We start from the raw sequence: 12,281 nt of genomic DNA, 5'->3' as shown, positions 1-12,281 counted from the left end.
TGACTGTCGTATTATTGTGAGATAAAGTATTAAGAGTGTTTATAAAAATGGGTAAAAAGGAACTTCGTGTGCATTGCTTTTTGGCGAAAAAAAAAACGATTGAAGCCTAGGCTTGATAAACATTATCTATTCAACTATTTTATATAAGTACATAAAATGATTGTTAAAAAAACTTAGATAGATAGATCAGATAGATCTTATATTATTTTAATAATCATTATTCTCTTTACAATTATAACATTGTAAGCCTGCCAACTAGAGTAAATATATTTCATCGGGAAACGATTCCTAGAACGGGGCATTAAATAAACAAATATTTAGATAACTTAGCCAATGTCTTATTTCCATAAAGAACAGACCAAACGTTTTATTTTATTTTTAATTTGCATAAATTGTAATTTGCACATGGCTTTGGACCCCTTAAAGTAAATGATATTGTCTCAGGTCCCAGTGGCTAAATAAATAGGGTCAAATTTTTTACTTTCTTTTATTCATTTCACAAAACATTAAGTTTTAATTAATTTCTATGGAGTGTGGTGGCGCATGCTCTTTAACCACTTTATTGCATGGTCATTGCTGAGTGATGAAAATATTATGTAAAAAAAATTGAGCTGAAGTGAAGCTGTATTCAAAACATTTACCAAGTTTTGGATGTAAACAAAAGTATCCAAAAGCAAACATCATGTATTTTTAAATAAAAATATTACAAGTTTCGTACTTTCAGGCATCAGAATCAAAACCAGCGCCAATGGAGAGATATCCGGTATTCGAAGAGTTTGTCTCATACGTTTTGGATGAAACGAAGGCCAAACGAACATTGGATATGCATTGGACGCCCTACACGAGTTTCTGCACTCCATGCAAGTTCAACTTCGACGTAATTCTCAAGTTTGAAACCCTAGATGTATGTTTACTATTCATTTTTATGTAGTTATTTTGCTGAAAAGCACTCGAAACTGTGAGTTACGGAAGTAATCATAAACAATACAATGTTTTGCTGCTTAAAGCAAAAAAATTCAAGCAAAACAGCAAAAAAAATAGTAAAATCTAAAACTGGAAGTGTAATATTTTTTATTAAGTACATATTTAATATGTTTACTATAATTGTCATATATTTTACAAAAGACAAGACATATACTGTCGATATAGCATTATATATGATGTGGTGAACTGTAATAAATTAAATAACAATAACAAAAACTATGGGCGCTGTAGGTTGCTTTTATTAGATACTTTTCGATTATTCGTTATCACATAAGACACGTCATACCTTGATCCAATATCGACCACCGACCGTTTTATTGACGAGCTTGCCAAATGTATTTGGTAGTTGCGTGTTCCCTTCTACAAATAAGGTTGACGTACTGTTGAATCGTTATTATATGGGCCTTTAGCAAGCATTAACTTTTGTATACTTTAATTATGTTATTCATACAATTATTTGATATTTGGAAACCATTTGACGTCTTCCGCTGATATCAAAGTGATAGTAATAGATCTTTGCACCCTCAGCTTAGACTATGAGTGCGAGCGAAATTGGAGAAAATGTTTTTCCTCTTCTCATATCAAGCCATACTTGCCAGTCCTACTACTGGTTACCCATTATATTACGTGCTATTGCAACGAAAAATAAAAAAATCTAGGACATGACAATTGTAGAGGCGAGGGCAGCAAAAACTTCACAGCCAACATTTGTAAATCGCAACTGACTGTATTCAGGTCATGTCGAACATTTGTGCTGAGTAAAGTTTAAAGACTATACTTGCGAGCCCTGTGACAATGTGTGTGTCTATGGGCGGCGGTATCACCAAACATCAGGTGAGCCTCCTGCCCGCTTGCCCCCCGCCCCCCTGTTACATAAAAAACGAGAATTATTAGATATGAGAGAGTGTGCGTTTTGATGCACAATAATATTTCCTGCGTCCGGTCTCAATAGAGATTAGGCACCTCGAACCAATCATCGTTTGATAGCTTTCAATTTTATATTGCAGGAGGACCAAAGGTTTTTAATACAAATGTCGCGTCTACAAGATATCGTTAGGCCTGAGTGGCGGAACAGCGGCAAGGGCACTAACACGCTGCATAACATTAACCATCTTTATTCGAGACTCAGCAATTCGCAGTTGGATGGGCTGTACAATTTATACAGGTAAGTTTTAATATAAGATTATAGATTTATGGTAGGATTAGGATGGCAACAAAAGTAAAAGAAATGGTTTATGCACTAACTTTAAACATTTAAAATTATCTCTATGCTTTATCTATGGTACATGTGCTATACGTGCACTACCACAGATAAATGAATTGAAAAAAAAAACAAAGAGATGTTAAGCTCTTTATATATTCTGTATAGTGTTTAAAGTAACAAAAAGGGTGAACCCGCAAATTTTAATACAATAAACAGCACCAGGAGGGTAATTCTGAAGCTAGAGAATTATATGTCGAAAAATTCAAAATGTTTATAAGGTATACGTCATATGAACATTAAATCTAATCGTACGTAGGTACTAATTAACCAACCCAATCATGGTTGATTAGTATAAACAGCAATGAAACATTATTGTATTGATATTTATTGTATTAGTACACTACGAGAAGTATTGTAATACTATAGAACATATATTTATTGATCAATGAAGTTATATTACGTTTTAATTTTATTTTCAGATATGATTTCCAGCTCTTCAACTATACAATCCAAAATTATTATGACATCATTCACAGCGAAGGCACCACATATGGATGAATATGAAACCAAACCAAGGGTCAGTATATTGGCTAAGACTGAAGTGGAGGATCGCTTTGAATCTCGTTAATCTAATTCTAATTTGAAATAACGGGCATACTCGCTTATATTGCAAACGTCATAGACAACTAGACGTCTATAAACAAACGTCAGAATACTTAAAAGTAATTATACTCTGTTATTAGAAATATACTAAAAACCTATATTACAAGCTGTATTCGTGATCTGAGTATTCAGACATTAATTTCACTATAATAATTTCTATATAATACCTCTGAATAGTTACAAATATTATTTATTTCAACTGTTTTTTGTAAGAATACTTAAATAAGTAGCAAATCCAAAGATTATAAAAACGTTAGTATCGTTTTCCCTTTGATAGATTTATTTAAGTTTATAATAAGCGATACCTAGATACCCTAATTACTAAGGCGAAAATCGAGTTTTGATTATAAAACTAAATCGATCTAAATACACCCTTTTTACTAAAGTAGTCCGTCTCTTTCTGTCAAATTGTGTTTACGCTCTGATGAAAGGTGACAGATACTTTAGTAAAAATTTCTTTGATAAGGGTCTAAATATTCACGATTCATTTAATAAAGCTTAGAATATCTTACAACTACTGTAAGAACTGTAGTACCAAAGCGTTTGCAGCTAATAGATGATGGCAATGATACTCAAAATATTAAAACAAGTAAATTATTACTAGGAGTAATAAGTATGGTAAATATAAGGCATCCATTATTTTCCCTTGTTTTGACCGATGCCGGGAAAAGGAGAGCAATATTAAATCATATCACCTTGCATTTAAAATATGTTACATAAAATATTTAAATGAATGTTACATTATAAAAGTACAATACATATATGAAATTTTTTGTAAGAAGACTATCGTATTTCAAAACGTCAAGCCTAAATCTTTTTTAAAGAAGTGTCAAATGAGTTATTGTCTATGGGATATGGCTATATAAGAGTTGAAAATGTTTTGAAATACGAATCGGAGTTAGTGCTTTATAAATAAAATAATATATTAATTAGTGTCAATCTCATAAATATTAATTACACGATAGACAATTAAAAAATAGATTGTCCTAGTTTATTTATGAACAGCTAATAATTAATTTATTATAAATGTAATTTATATTATTATCTTATATTGTATGGTCTATACATCAGAAATAGCGCACAAAATTAAACGGAATGACATTATTTTTATAAGTTACGGCTTAATTATTGTAAATACAATCAACAGGTATACTGTTTCAAAATAGTCAATTAATCCTCTCAAAATCTTTTTTATCACGAAATAAGGACAGAAAAGTATCAAATTTTAATGGCGTATTCTGCAAATTGTCACCTTTTTTTCTGTCTTATATGAGCTCGATAGATTGTGAAGATTCATTCAATTATATGCCACAGAATATACAAACGTTCGTATTTTATAATGAATTTTGTTACTTTTTACAAATTTGATTGATTGTGGTATAAATTTTCGTAGGAAATATTTCTTACATAGTAGTACTATGTATGTAATAAATAATATACATATTTAGCAAAATATGTCATTGACACAGTTTTAGTACTTCAGATGTTGTTTAGAGCTTATTATATCTACCCACCAAACTAGTCTATATTGAACTATTATTACTCTGATAAATCAAATTTCGAGATTAATTGTTATCTAAATAAGTTCTTCCTAAAATGTTTAGATGTAAATTGTCATAGACTTTAGAACAAAAAATTCTTTAACGAATATTTATTGTAACAAAAATGTAATATAATGTTTCATGTAATACTTTATTATCACAGAATGTCTCCCAAAGTGAGCTTGTATAAATACATTTTATTTGATATTCACACAACATAGTCTTGAACAAAGTTGGTACAACGCCATCTAGTGACATTATTTAACGAAAAGGACTGTCATTTTAAAACTAAAATACTACAATTTTGTAATATCAGTTTTGTTTTTTATATATCAGCCAGTTTTTAATTCTTGTAAATTACAGATAGCTCTTTCTTTCGCATTTATGTATAATAATTCAAGTTACCTTGGAAGTCTTAGATCTAGTTGGAAGGAATAGACCAAAACATGGCCTATGAAGAAACTGGAATGGTGCTATAGTCCTTTAGAATTTGATCTCATATCAGAATGAGACGTGCATATTATGTACTTGTTGCCGCGTTAGCTCCCATTAGGGAAGGTTGTGTTATGTTGATGTTAAATAAGATTTTATTCTTAGTATAGAGAAATAAATAATAATAAATAGTTTGTTTTTTATTTCCTAAAACTAAACATCTCCATACGTTTAACAATTATAAATGACATTAACTTCTTATTATGACATTGTGTTAATGTTCTTATTATATGACATTGAAAAAAATTTATATGACATTTGCATGCCTATTTATATATGGCTGATTGTGCGGATTTTTCTTGTTGTTCGATCTAATTGTACCACTATCTTGGCAAATAAAAGATTTATTATTATTATTATCTTTCATAAAATTACTTAAAAGATGGTGATGAGATACCAAAAAAACTGCAGGAAATCCTATCGGGATACAAGAATTTAAATTGATGTTAAATTTAATTGTATCAAAAATACTAAATTTTGTAATATACATCTAACTTATCACCATTCCTCTAATCTTATTTAAAAACATCGGAACGATTTTAAAATAAAACACGATATTTTATTAATTATTTATTTACTATTCTAAACAGTATTTTGTATTAAATGAACCGGAAACTGTGGTAAATATGCTCGCTTCTCCGGTGTTTGTGTGGTGTTTCTAAAACAATAAAAATTGTATAAACCTTTTATAATCCATAGACAATATACAGCGCTTTTCGAAAACATACAATATTTCAAAGTCAAAATAAATTTGAAAACGTAACAATCTTTTGTAAGTAAAAAACATATATACCTAATCAAAATTCATTTAAAATTTCCCATGACAATATAACATTCACCTGGTTTTTGATATATGTATAAGGTATTAAATTTTTCATATATAAATCCTATTACAGATAAAAAATATAATAAATAATAATAATAAATAATAATAAAGCCTTTATTTCGTTCCATACCATTTACATTTCATGCTAATACAACTAAACTAAAAATTTTGTGTTAATGTGGTTAGTAATACAGTATATGTAATATTATTTAGTAATTTAATATTGAAATAAATGTTAGAATTATTAGTACCATATTTTATTTTCCTAGGTATGGATCCCTTCTTGGGTATAGGCCTCCTCTAGCCGCGCTAATCCTAATATATCTATTTGAATATTTTTCAATGAGTGCACAAGTTCTATCAATTTTTCTGTTGATGCTAAAGTTCTCACGTTGTAAGTTCCAATTTTCAACACTCTTGTTTGTTTTTTTGTTTGTTGCTAGAGGGTTTTGGTCTGATTCCCCACGGGGACCAGCCGGATTGGGGAATGTTTTTCTAAATGTTTTACTTATCTTTTTATGTTCTTTTTTTATTGTTTATCCGGCTGTCGAGTTCCTATGTTTGTTTTGATGTGAGGGTAGGGGTGGTGAGAGAGTTACTTCTTCCTCGCATCATGTCAAAGGCGTTTGACCTGCTTGCTTTTGTTGTTGCTGTGGGTTGCAAATTGCTCTTTTGGGCGTATTTTGGTGGTGAAATTGACATAGAACGCTCGCGTTTGCGTTTCTCTTTTGTTTGTATGCTATCCCGTATGATGAGTTTGTCATATTTCAATACTGCATACTTTCCCTTCTGTCTTTCTTCTATCAACTGTTGTTGGAGTTCCCTTCTTTTAGTTAGTACATTTTTAGGATAGTCTTCATTTAAATAGATTCCGGGCAGCTTTTTCTTATTTCTCATGATTTGTTCTTTTTTCCAAGCATGTAAAAGAGAGATGATAACAGGTCTTGGTTTTTCGTTATCTACCCCCTTTTTTCCTAGGCGGTATATATTATTGATGTCGTTATGGCCGATATCTATATTTATTTTTGATCGAATCATTTCAGTGACTATTTCTATTAGATTTTGTTTTGAGATCTCTTCCTCTTTAAATCCAAAGGCTATAATATTATTTTTACGGTTTTCGCGCTCTAAATTATCAATTTTCTCGCGTAGGTTCTTGTTTTCGGATTTCAAGTCTGTTATTGCTTTTACTAAAGGGTTTAGTTTCTCCTCCATTTTTTGCATAATTAAATTCGATTGTTTTTGCATTTCTATCTTCATGTCATCAAAAAGTGCTATAAGATTATGATGATCCATTCTTTACGATCACGAATCGGAACTTAGTCGTTGGTAGCTTGTACTTTTTAATTATGGCCACAATTTGGTATATATCAATAGTGTCACTTTAACTAATATTGATTGTCAAAGTATTATGTCGGCTCAAATAACCTTCAAAGTTTCACGAGTTTAACACAAGATCTTAATGTTTAATGCGTCACTTCACACAATGTTTTATATTTAAAAGAAATGCCACTATTACTTTTAACCTATTTTGTGATAGTACACTACGTTTTTCCTAGTTTTTCTGTATTTTTGTTGAGTTTTCGTCTGGAGCGACCACCACCACGTGTGCGTGCTTTGACAGCCGGAACTAGACTCTAGATAAAAAATATACTTACACATAATTTTTCCTCTTTGGTATATCAATAATATCTATAGAATCTGTGGTTATAATGACTGGTCTGACAGATCCAAAAAAGTCTGTGATCGGCACTTTATTTGGGTCCCGTTTAAATAAGTCTCTTCTAACACCAACAGTAGATATGCAAGCATGTTTAGGACAGACAGCCAGCTGCAAAACAAAAAAAATATTGCGATTTCCTTATCTTAAAGGGCCAGTAGGTGATCGGCCTTCTGTGCCTGACACATATCAATTTTGGATTTAAGAGATTCTGGTTTGCACGGTTGTGATTCAAACACACAACCCAAGGGTTGAGTTGCTCTTGCTTAGGCACAAGGCTAACAGTGCTCAAATTTTTTAATTTAATTGTATGCTACATGTAAATAACAAATAAGTTACAAGGACTGTTTTTCTTATAAAGTACAGTCTTTTACAATACATAAGAAATATTAATTTAACAAACCACAAAGCTATAATTTTTTTTCTAATTTAAAAAATAATTATTACATATATATGAGAAACTTACAAATTCTGACATACTCTTCTTGCTGTTAGGATGAACATTTTCCAGGAACTCTAGTACATAATATGTATATCTGTCTATAATATACACACCAATTGCTGAATCCACATGATGCTGTAAAGGTATTATAGATCATACATTAATCTTAAGCATCAAATTTTAGCTATTGAGTGCTTTGCCCTTGTCATTCTAGCGACACTTTAAAAAAAAAAATTTTTGGTGGTAACTAATAAAATGTTATGGATTTCTAAGTAGAGAAGGTAATTGTAATTACAAACTAAATGTCTCAAGTGATACAGGTATCATGACTATTTTTTATAAAGTATTATTGGCTCAGAAGTCCTTAGTTTAAAAAATATTGCAATCCAGCCAAAAAGTAAATATATCACAAACTTACAGAAAGAGAGTCTTCTCCTACTAAACTGCTGGCTGTGGCAAGAATATTAGGTGAATAGAACTTTTCATACATTGAAGACGCCTGGCAGGTGTCTATTATAAAAAATATTTCATTATATCTGAAATACAAAATAATATCACTTAAGTTTAATTCAAAAAGAAAGTAAAAAATCACCTTCAATTATGGAAAAAGTTCTAGTAAACTGCATTACTAATCACAGGTAATGGACAGGATCCACTGATCAAAGTATTGAACAAAACTGACACATAATATGAAAGAAATTCACAAATTATCTTACCAATTTATTAATAGAAAGATTAAGGGAGTTTCTATTAATATAACTTATTTAACCAGTATACCTTCTTTTCTGCCACATTTGTTCAAGTGCATCAGCTAATTCCTGACTAGTTATCTCTTCTGAATCTTGGAACTTCAGAAAACCATCACCACCATGACCAGTTAAGTATATCAAGATATTGCTACCTTCATCGGTAAGGAGACGCTTGGATCTCGGGGTGTCTGGTGGAACCCTTCCAGTTAGCAATCTCACAAAATTTTCTACAGAAACCTAAAAGTTTTTTTTGGTAACTGAGGTAAGCAAGAATTATCAGCTTAAAAAATATCCTTTAAAACAGTGAATAAACAGATTATAAGCAAAAATCTCTTTCAAAATTGAGAGTTTAATATACAAAAGTTACTGTTTAATACCAATATGGGGCAAACAATTAACAAAATATGTATCCAAAGTATTGTTTATAAATATCTGTAACATGGGCTCTGTAAATTTGTTCACTTAATTATTTTTACCTCATATCCACGATAGTCAACTTCTACATCATCACCATATACATTGATTTGTTCATGAGCATTATTGAAAATTGTGGCTGGACGCGGATTTCGAGGATTGCAGGCCATATCATCTGATATCATGAGTATTATCTGGCTGTCAGGAATTCCTAATCTCTTTACACTCCGGTATATTGATAGTACGTTAGCGACATGCCTGTAGTTGAACCAAAATCGCGATGTGTCTACGAGAACAGCCCAATTATTCGTGTGATTGGACTTCTGAAACTTCTCTGGAATCTAAGCGATTTTTTTTATTAGATAATGGATTCGTAAAATAAATAACTCAGCAGATATTATCTATCAACTTACATCTATTGCTTCACTGTAAATAAGGATAGAAACAAATAACAATGTGCATTGCAGAATATCTTTTGCAAACATCATTGAAGATTTATGTGTAACTCTTTTTAACTGGTGTTATGGTACATAACTTGTAATTTGATGTATGATCTAAACACACTCATAGGATTAAATTATTTGGCTTTAAAACGACTACGAGCCGATAATCCTCAAATTGAATTTATTTATTGAAAAATAATATAACATCAATGATATAATAAAAAAAATATACGTGAATTGCTTTTGAGTTTTGGTGTATTTGGTAATTAGATTTTTTAAACATTTTTTTTTTTTTTTTTTTGGGATTCTATGACCTGGCATGTACAACCTTTAGGTCAACTCTTAATTTTCATAGACGTAATGTTACGCCTATGAGCACATTCCATTAAATTGTTTTTATTGTATTTTTTATGTAATTGTAGATGTGCTTATAAGTAAGTTCGTCTTGTAACAATTCTTTTAAAGGCGGCGGGCGGGACAATAAATCACACTTATTTTCAACATCACTAAGTCCACTGGCCAACACTAGTCTGTCGATCAAAAATTTTTGACAATCGAAGATAATGTGTTCCACAGTTCCATCACTTGAATTACAATGTGAACATGTTTTAACTTTTATTCGCAATAATGCCGAGTCGAGCAAGGTGTGACGGTGCAGTATTATGACCAAAACGCAGTCTATTTATGATAGTAATAAAGTCTCGAGGAGCATCTTGCATACGATGATACCAAGGTCTTGCAGGTAAGTCTACTTGTATGCTTCCATACCATTTTCCTTTCGTATCTTGATCTTTCTTCCACATTTCTAACCACAAATTTTGAATATTCTGGTCAATACATTGCAAGTAATCGGACATAGGAACATTCATTGTATTTCTAACGTCAACAGCATTAACTCCTTCATATGCAGTTTTATCAGCCATTTCATTGCCAGAGATACCTTTGTGGGAAGGTACCCATAGAAAGAAAATTTGAATATTGTTATTGTGATATTGTTGAATTATTTGTTTAATGAAGTAAAGGATATAATTAGACTTGAATTTAACTGTAAGGGTAGTTAAAGCTGTTATCAAACTCAAGGAATCAGAAATTATTAAAAAATATTTAATATTATTGATTTCGTGAATACGCATTAATGCCTGATACACTGCATATGCCTCTGCCGTAAATATAGAGCAGGGTTCATGCAGAATAAAACTTGAAGAAAATTTTGCTTGTGGATCATATAGAGCAGCATGTACATAATCACTTGCTTTGCTCCCATCAGTGTAGATAACATAGTACATTGTATTTTCCTCCAAAAATTGAAGCATTTCTGAATTATTGTTTATTGTCTGTTGGACTATATTAATTGGATGTGAAATACACTGATAAGAGAAAGAGTAACATGGCCATGGACACTGTTTTCTAACTTTAGAAAAACTATTGTCTATTTCCAGAAATATATCGGACATTGTTGGAGAATTACCACATATTAGACCTTGTGCTGTTGTTAACGGTATTCTTGGGGATCTATCTATATAAGGTACAATTTTGTTTATTACTTGAGTGTTGTTTGATGCTATTAATTTGAGACAGTATCTTTCAGCAAGTAAGATTCGCCTCAAAATCAAAGGCATCACTTTTGTCTCAACTTCGATGGCCCTTATGGGAGTTGAGCACATAGCACCAGATATTATTCTTAAAGCCTTATTCTGCAATATGTCTAATTTATTTACATGAGAACTATTCATATAAGCGAGTGAGCTATAATCTAAGTGACTTCTAACAATACTTTTATACAATATTGACAATATTTTTGGGTCTGCACCCCATGTTACACCACAAAGTGATCTCATAACATTTAGTCCTCTGTGAGCATTTTTGGATATATATTTAATATGTTCTTCAAAAGTTAGTTTTGGGTCTAGTATTATTCCTAAAAATTTCTTTGAAGTGACTCTATTTATAATTTCATTATTGTAAATAATATTTGAATTTGAGGCTTCATTGCCAAAAAACATAACACTACTTTTAGATGGGTTAATTTTTAAATGTAAACGATAATTATAATATTGTAATAGTTGAAATAAGGATTTGTTCATATTATCTATTGCAATCTCTAAGTTGTAATTACTACTGTATAAAACAATGTCATCAGCAAATTGTAAAATATTTACATTCCTATTATTTACATATTTACAAATTTCACTTGTGTATATATTGTACAGTAATGGAGATAGTGTGGCACCCTGCATTGTACCTCTCGAGGCACATTTGGGTCCATATAGAATATTGTTATGCCTAGCATAGATTGTTCTGTTGTTCAAAAAATTAAAAATCCACTTACATAAGTGCCCGGGCACACCCAACCTAGACATGATTTGAACTAGTATACCAGGATCAACACTGTCAAAAGCACTTTGAACGTCTAGGAATACGCAAACTGTGTTTAATTTTCTATGTTTTGCATTTTTCAGGTCAGAGATTAAAGAGGTGAAACTGTCTGCACTACTACGCCCTCTACGGAAGCCAAATTGTATAGGTGGAATGAAACACTTAGATTCAACATACCAATCAAGACGGACTTTCACCATATTTTCGAATATTTTACCAAGACAGGATGACAAGGAAATTGGTCTATAAGAACTAGCAAACTCAGGACATTTGTCGGGCTTAAGTATTGGGACAACACATTGTGTTTTCCATGACTGTGGAATAGATTTATTACTCCAAAGCAAATTGAGGATGTTAAGAAACAACTTTTGGGCAGAAACATCTAAGTTTTTAATTACAATGTAAGGATAATCATCTAAGCCAGGAG

The 12,281-nt window shown here is 31.1% G+C and overlaps 2 protein-coding genes across 6 annotated transcripts in view; one reads left to right on the top strand and one right to left on the bottom strand.

Annotated features, from left to right (window-relative positions):
* Positions 1 to 5,015, top strand: part of LOC125059540 (carbohydrate sulfotransferase 11-like) — a 48,325-nt gene extending 43,310 nt beyond the window's left edge. For all 5 annotated transcript variants that reach the window (XM_047664023.1, XM_047664006.1, XM_047664014.1 and 2 more), the window contains 3 exons: positions 725 to 904; positions 1,992 to 2,149; positions 2,668 to 5,015. In XM_047664023.1, the coding sequence (XP_047519979.1) occupies positions 725 to 904; positions 1,992 to 2,149; positions 2,668 to 2,746 (417 nt within the window). In that variant the 3' untranslated portion in view covers positions 2,747 to 5,015. The remainder of the gene's footprint in view (positions 1 to 724; positions 905 to 1,991; positions 2,150 to 2,667) is intronic.
* Positions 5,016 to 5,441: 426 nt separating this feature from the next.
* Positions 5,442 to 9,730, bottom strand: LOC125061816 (putative GPI-anchor transamidase). The gene is made up of 7 exons (XM_047667430.1): positions 9,449 to 9,730; positions 9,098 to 9,376; positions 8,650 to 8,858; positions 8,291 to 8,408; positions 7,897 to 8,007; positions 7,369 to 7,541; positions 5,442 to 5,542 (listed from the first exon to the last, which is right to left on the bottom strand). Exons 1-7 carry the CDS (start codon positions 9,521 to 9,523, stop codon positions 5,467 to 5,469), a joined length of 1,041 nt encoding a protein of 346 aa, XP_047523386.1. The 5' UTR covers positions 9,524 to 9,730; the 3' UTR covers positions 5,442 to 5,466.
* Between the last annotated feature and the right edge of the window lie 2,551 nt (positions 9,731 to 12,281).

Source organism: Pieris napi, chromosome 2 (genome assembly GCF_905475465.1).
Source record: "Pieris napi chromosome 2, ilPieNapi1.2, whole genome shotgun sequence".
Classification (NCBI taxonomy): domain Eukaryota; kingdom Metazoa; phylum Arthropoda; class Insecta; order Lepidoptera; family Pieridae; genus Pieris; species Pieris napi.
This window is presented reverse-complemented; position numbering and strand designations above follow the sequence as displayed.

What these genes read in the sequence shown, in the direction of transcription:
- LOC125061816 (XM_047667430.1), bottom strand. Translation starts at nt 9,523, where the DNA reads ATGATGTTTGCAAAAGATATTCTGCAATGCACATTGTTATTTGTTTCT. An exon ending in CAAATGTGGCAGAAAAGAAG is followed by an intron (nt 8,409 to 8,649) that starts GTATACTGGTTA and finishes TTTGTATTTCAG; the next exon opens with ATATAATGAAATATTTTTTA. An exon ending in AGAAGAGTATGTCAGAATTT is followed by an intron (nt 7,542 to 7,896) that starts GTAAGTTTCTCA and finishes TTTGTTTTGCAG; the next exon opens with CTGGCTGTCTGTCCTAAACA.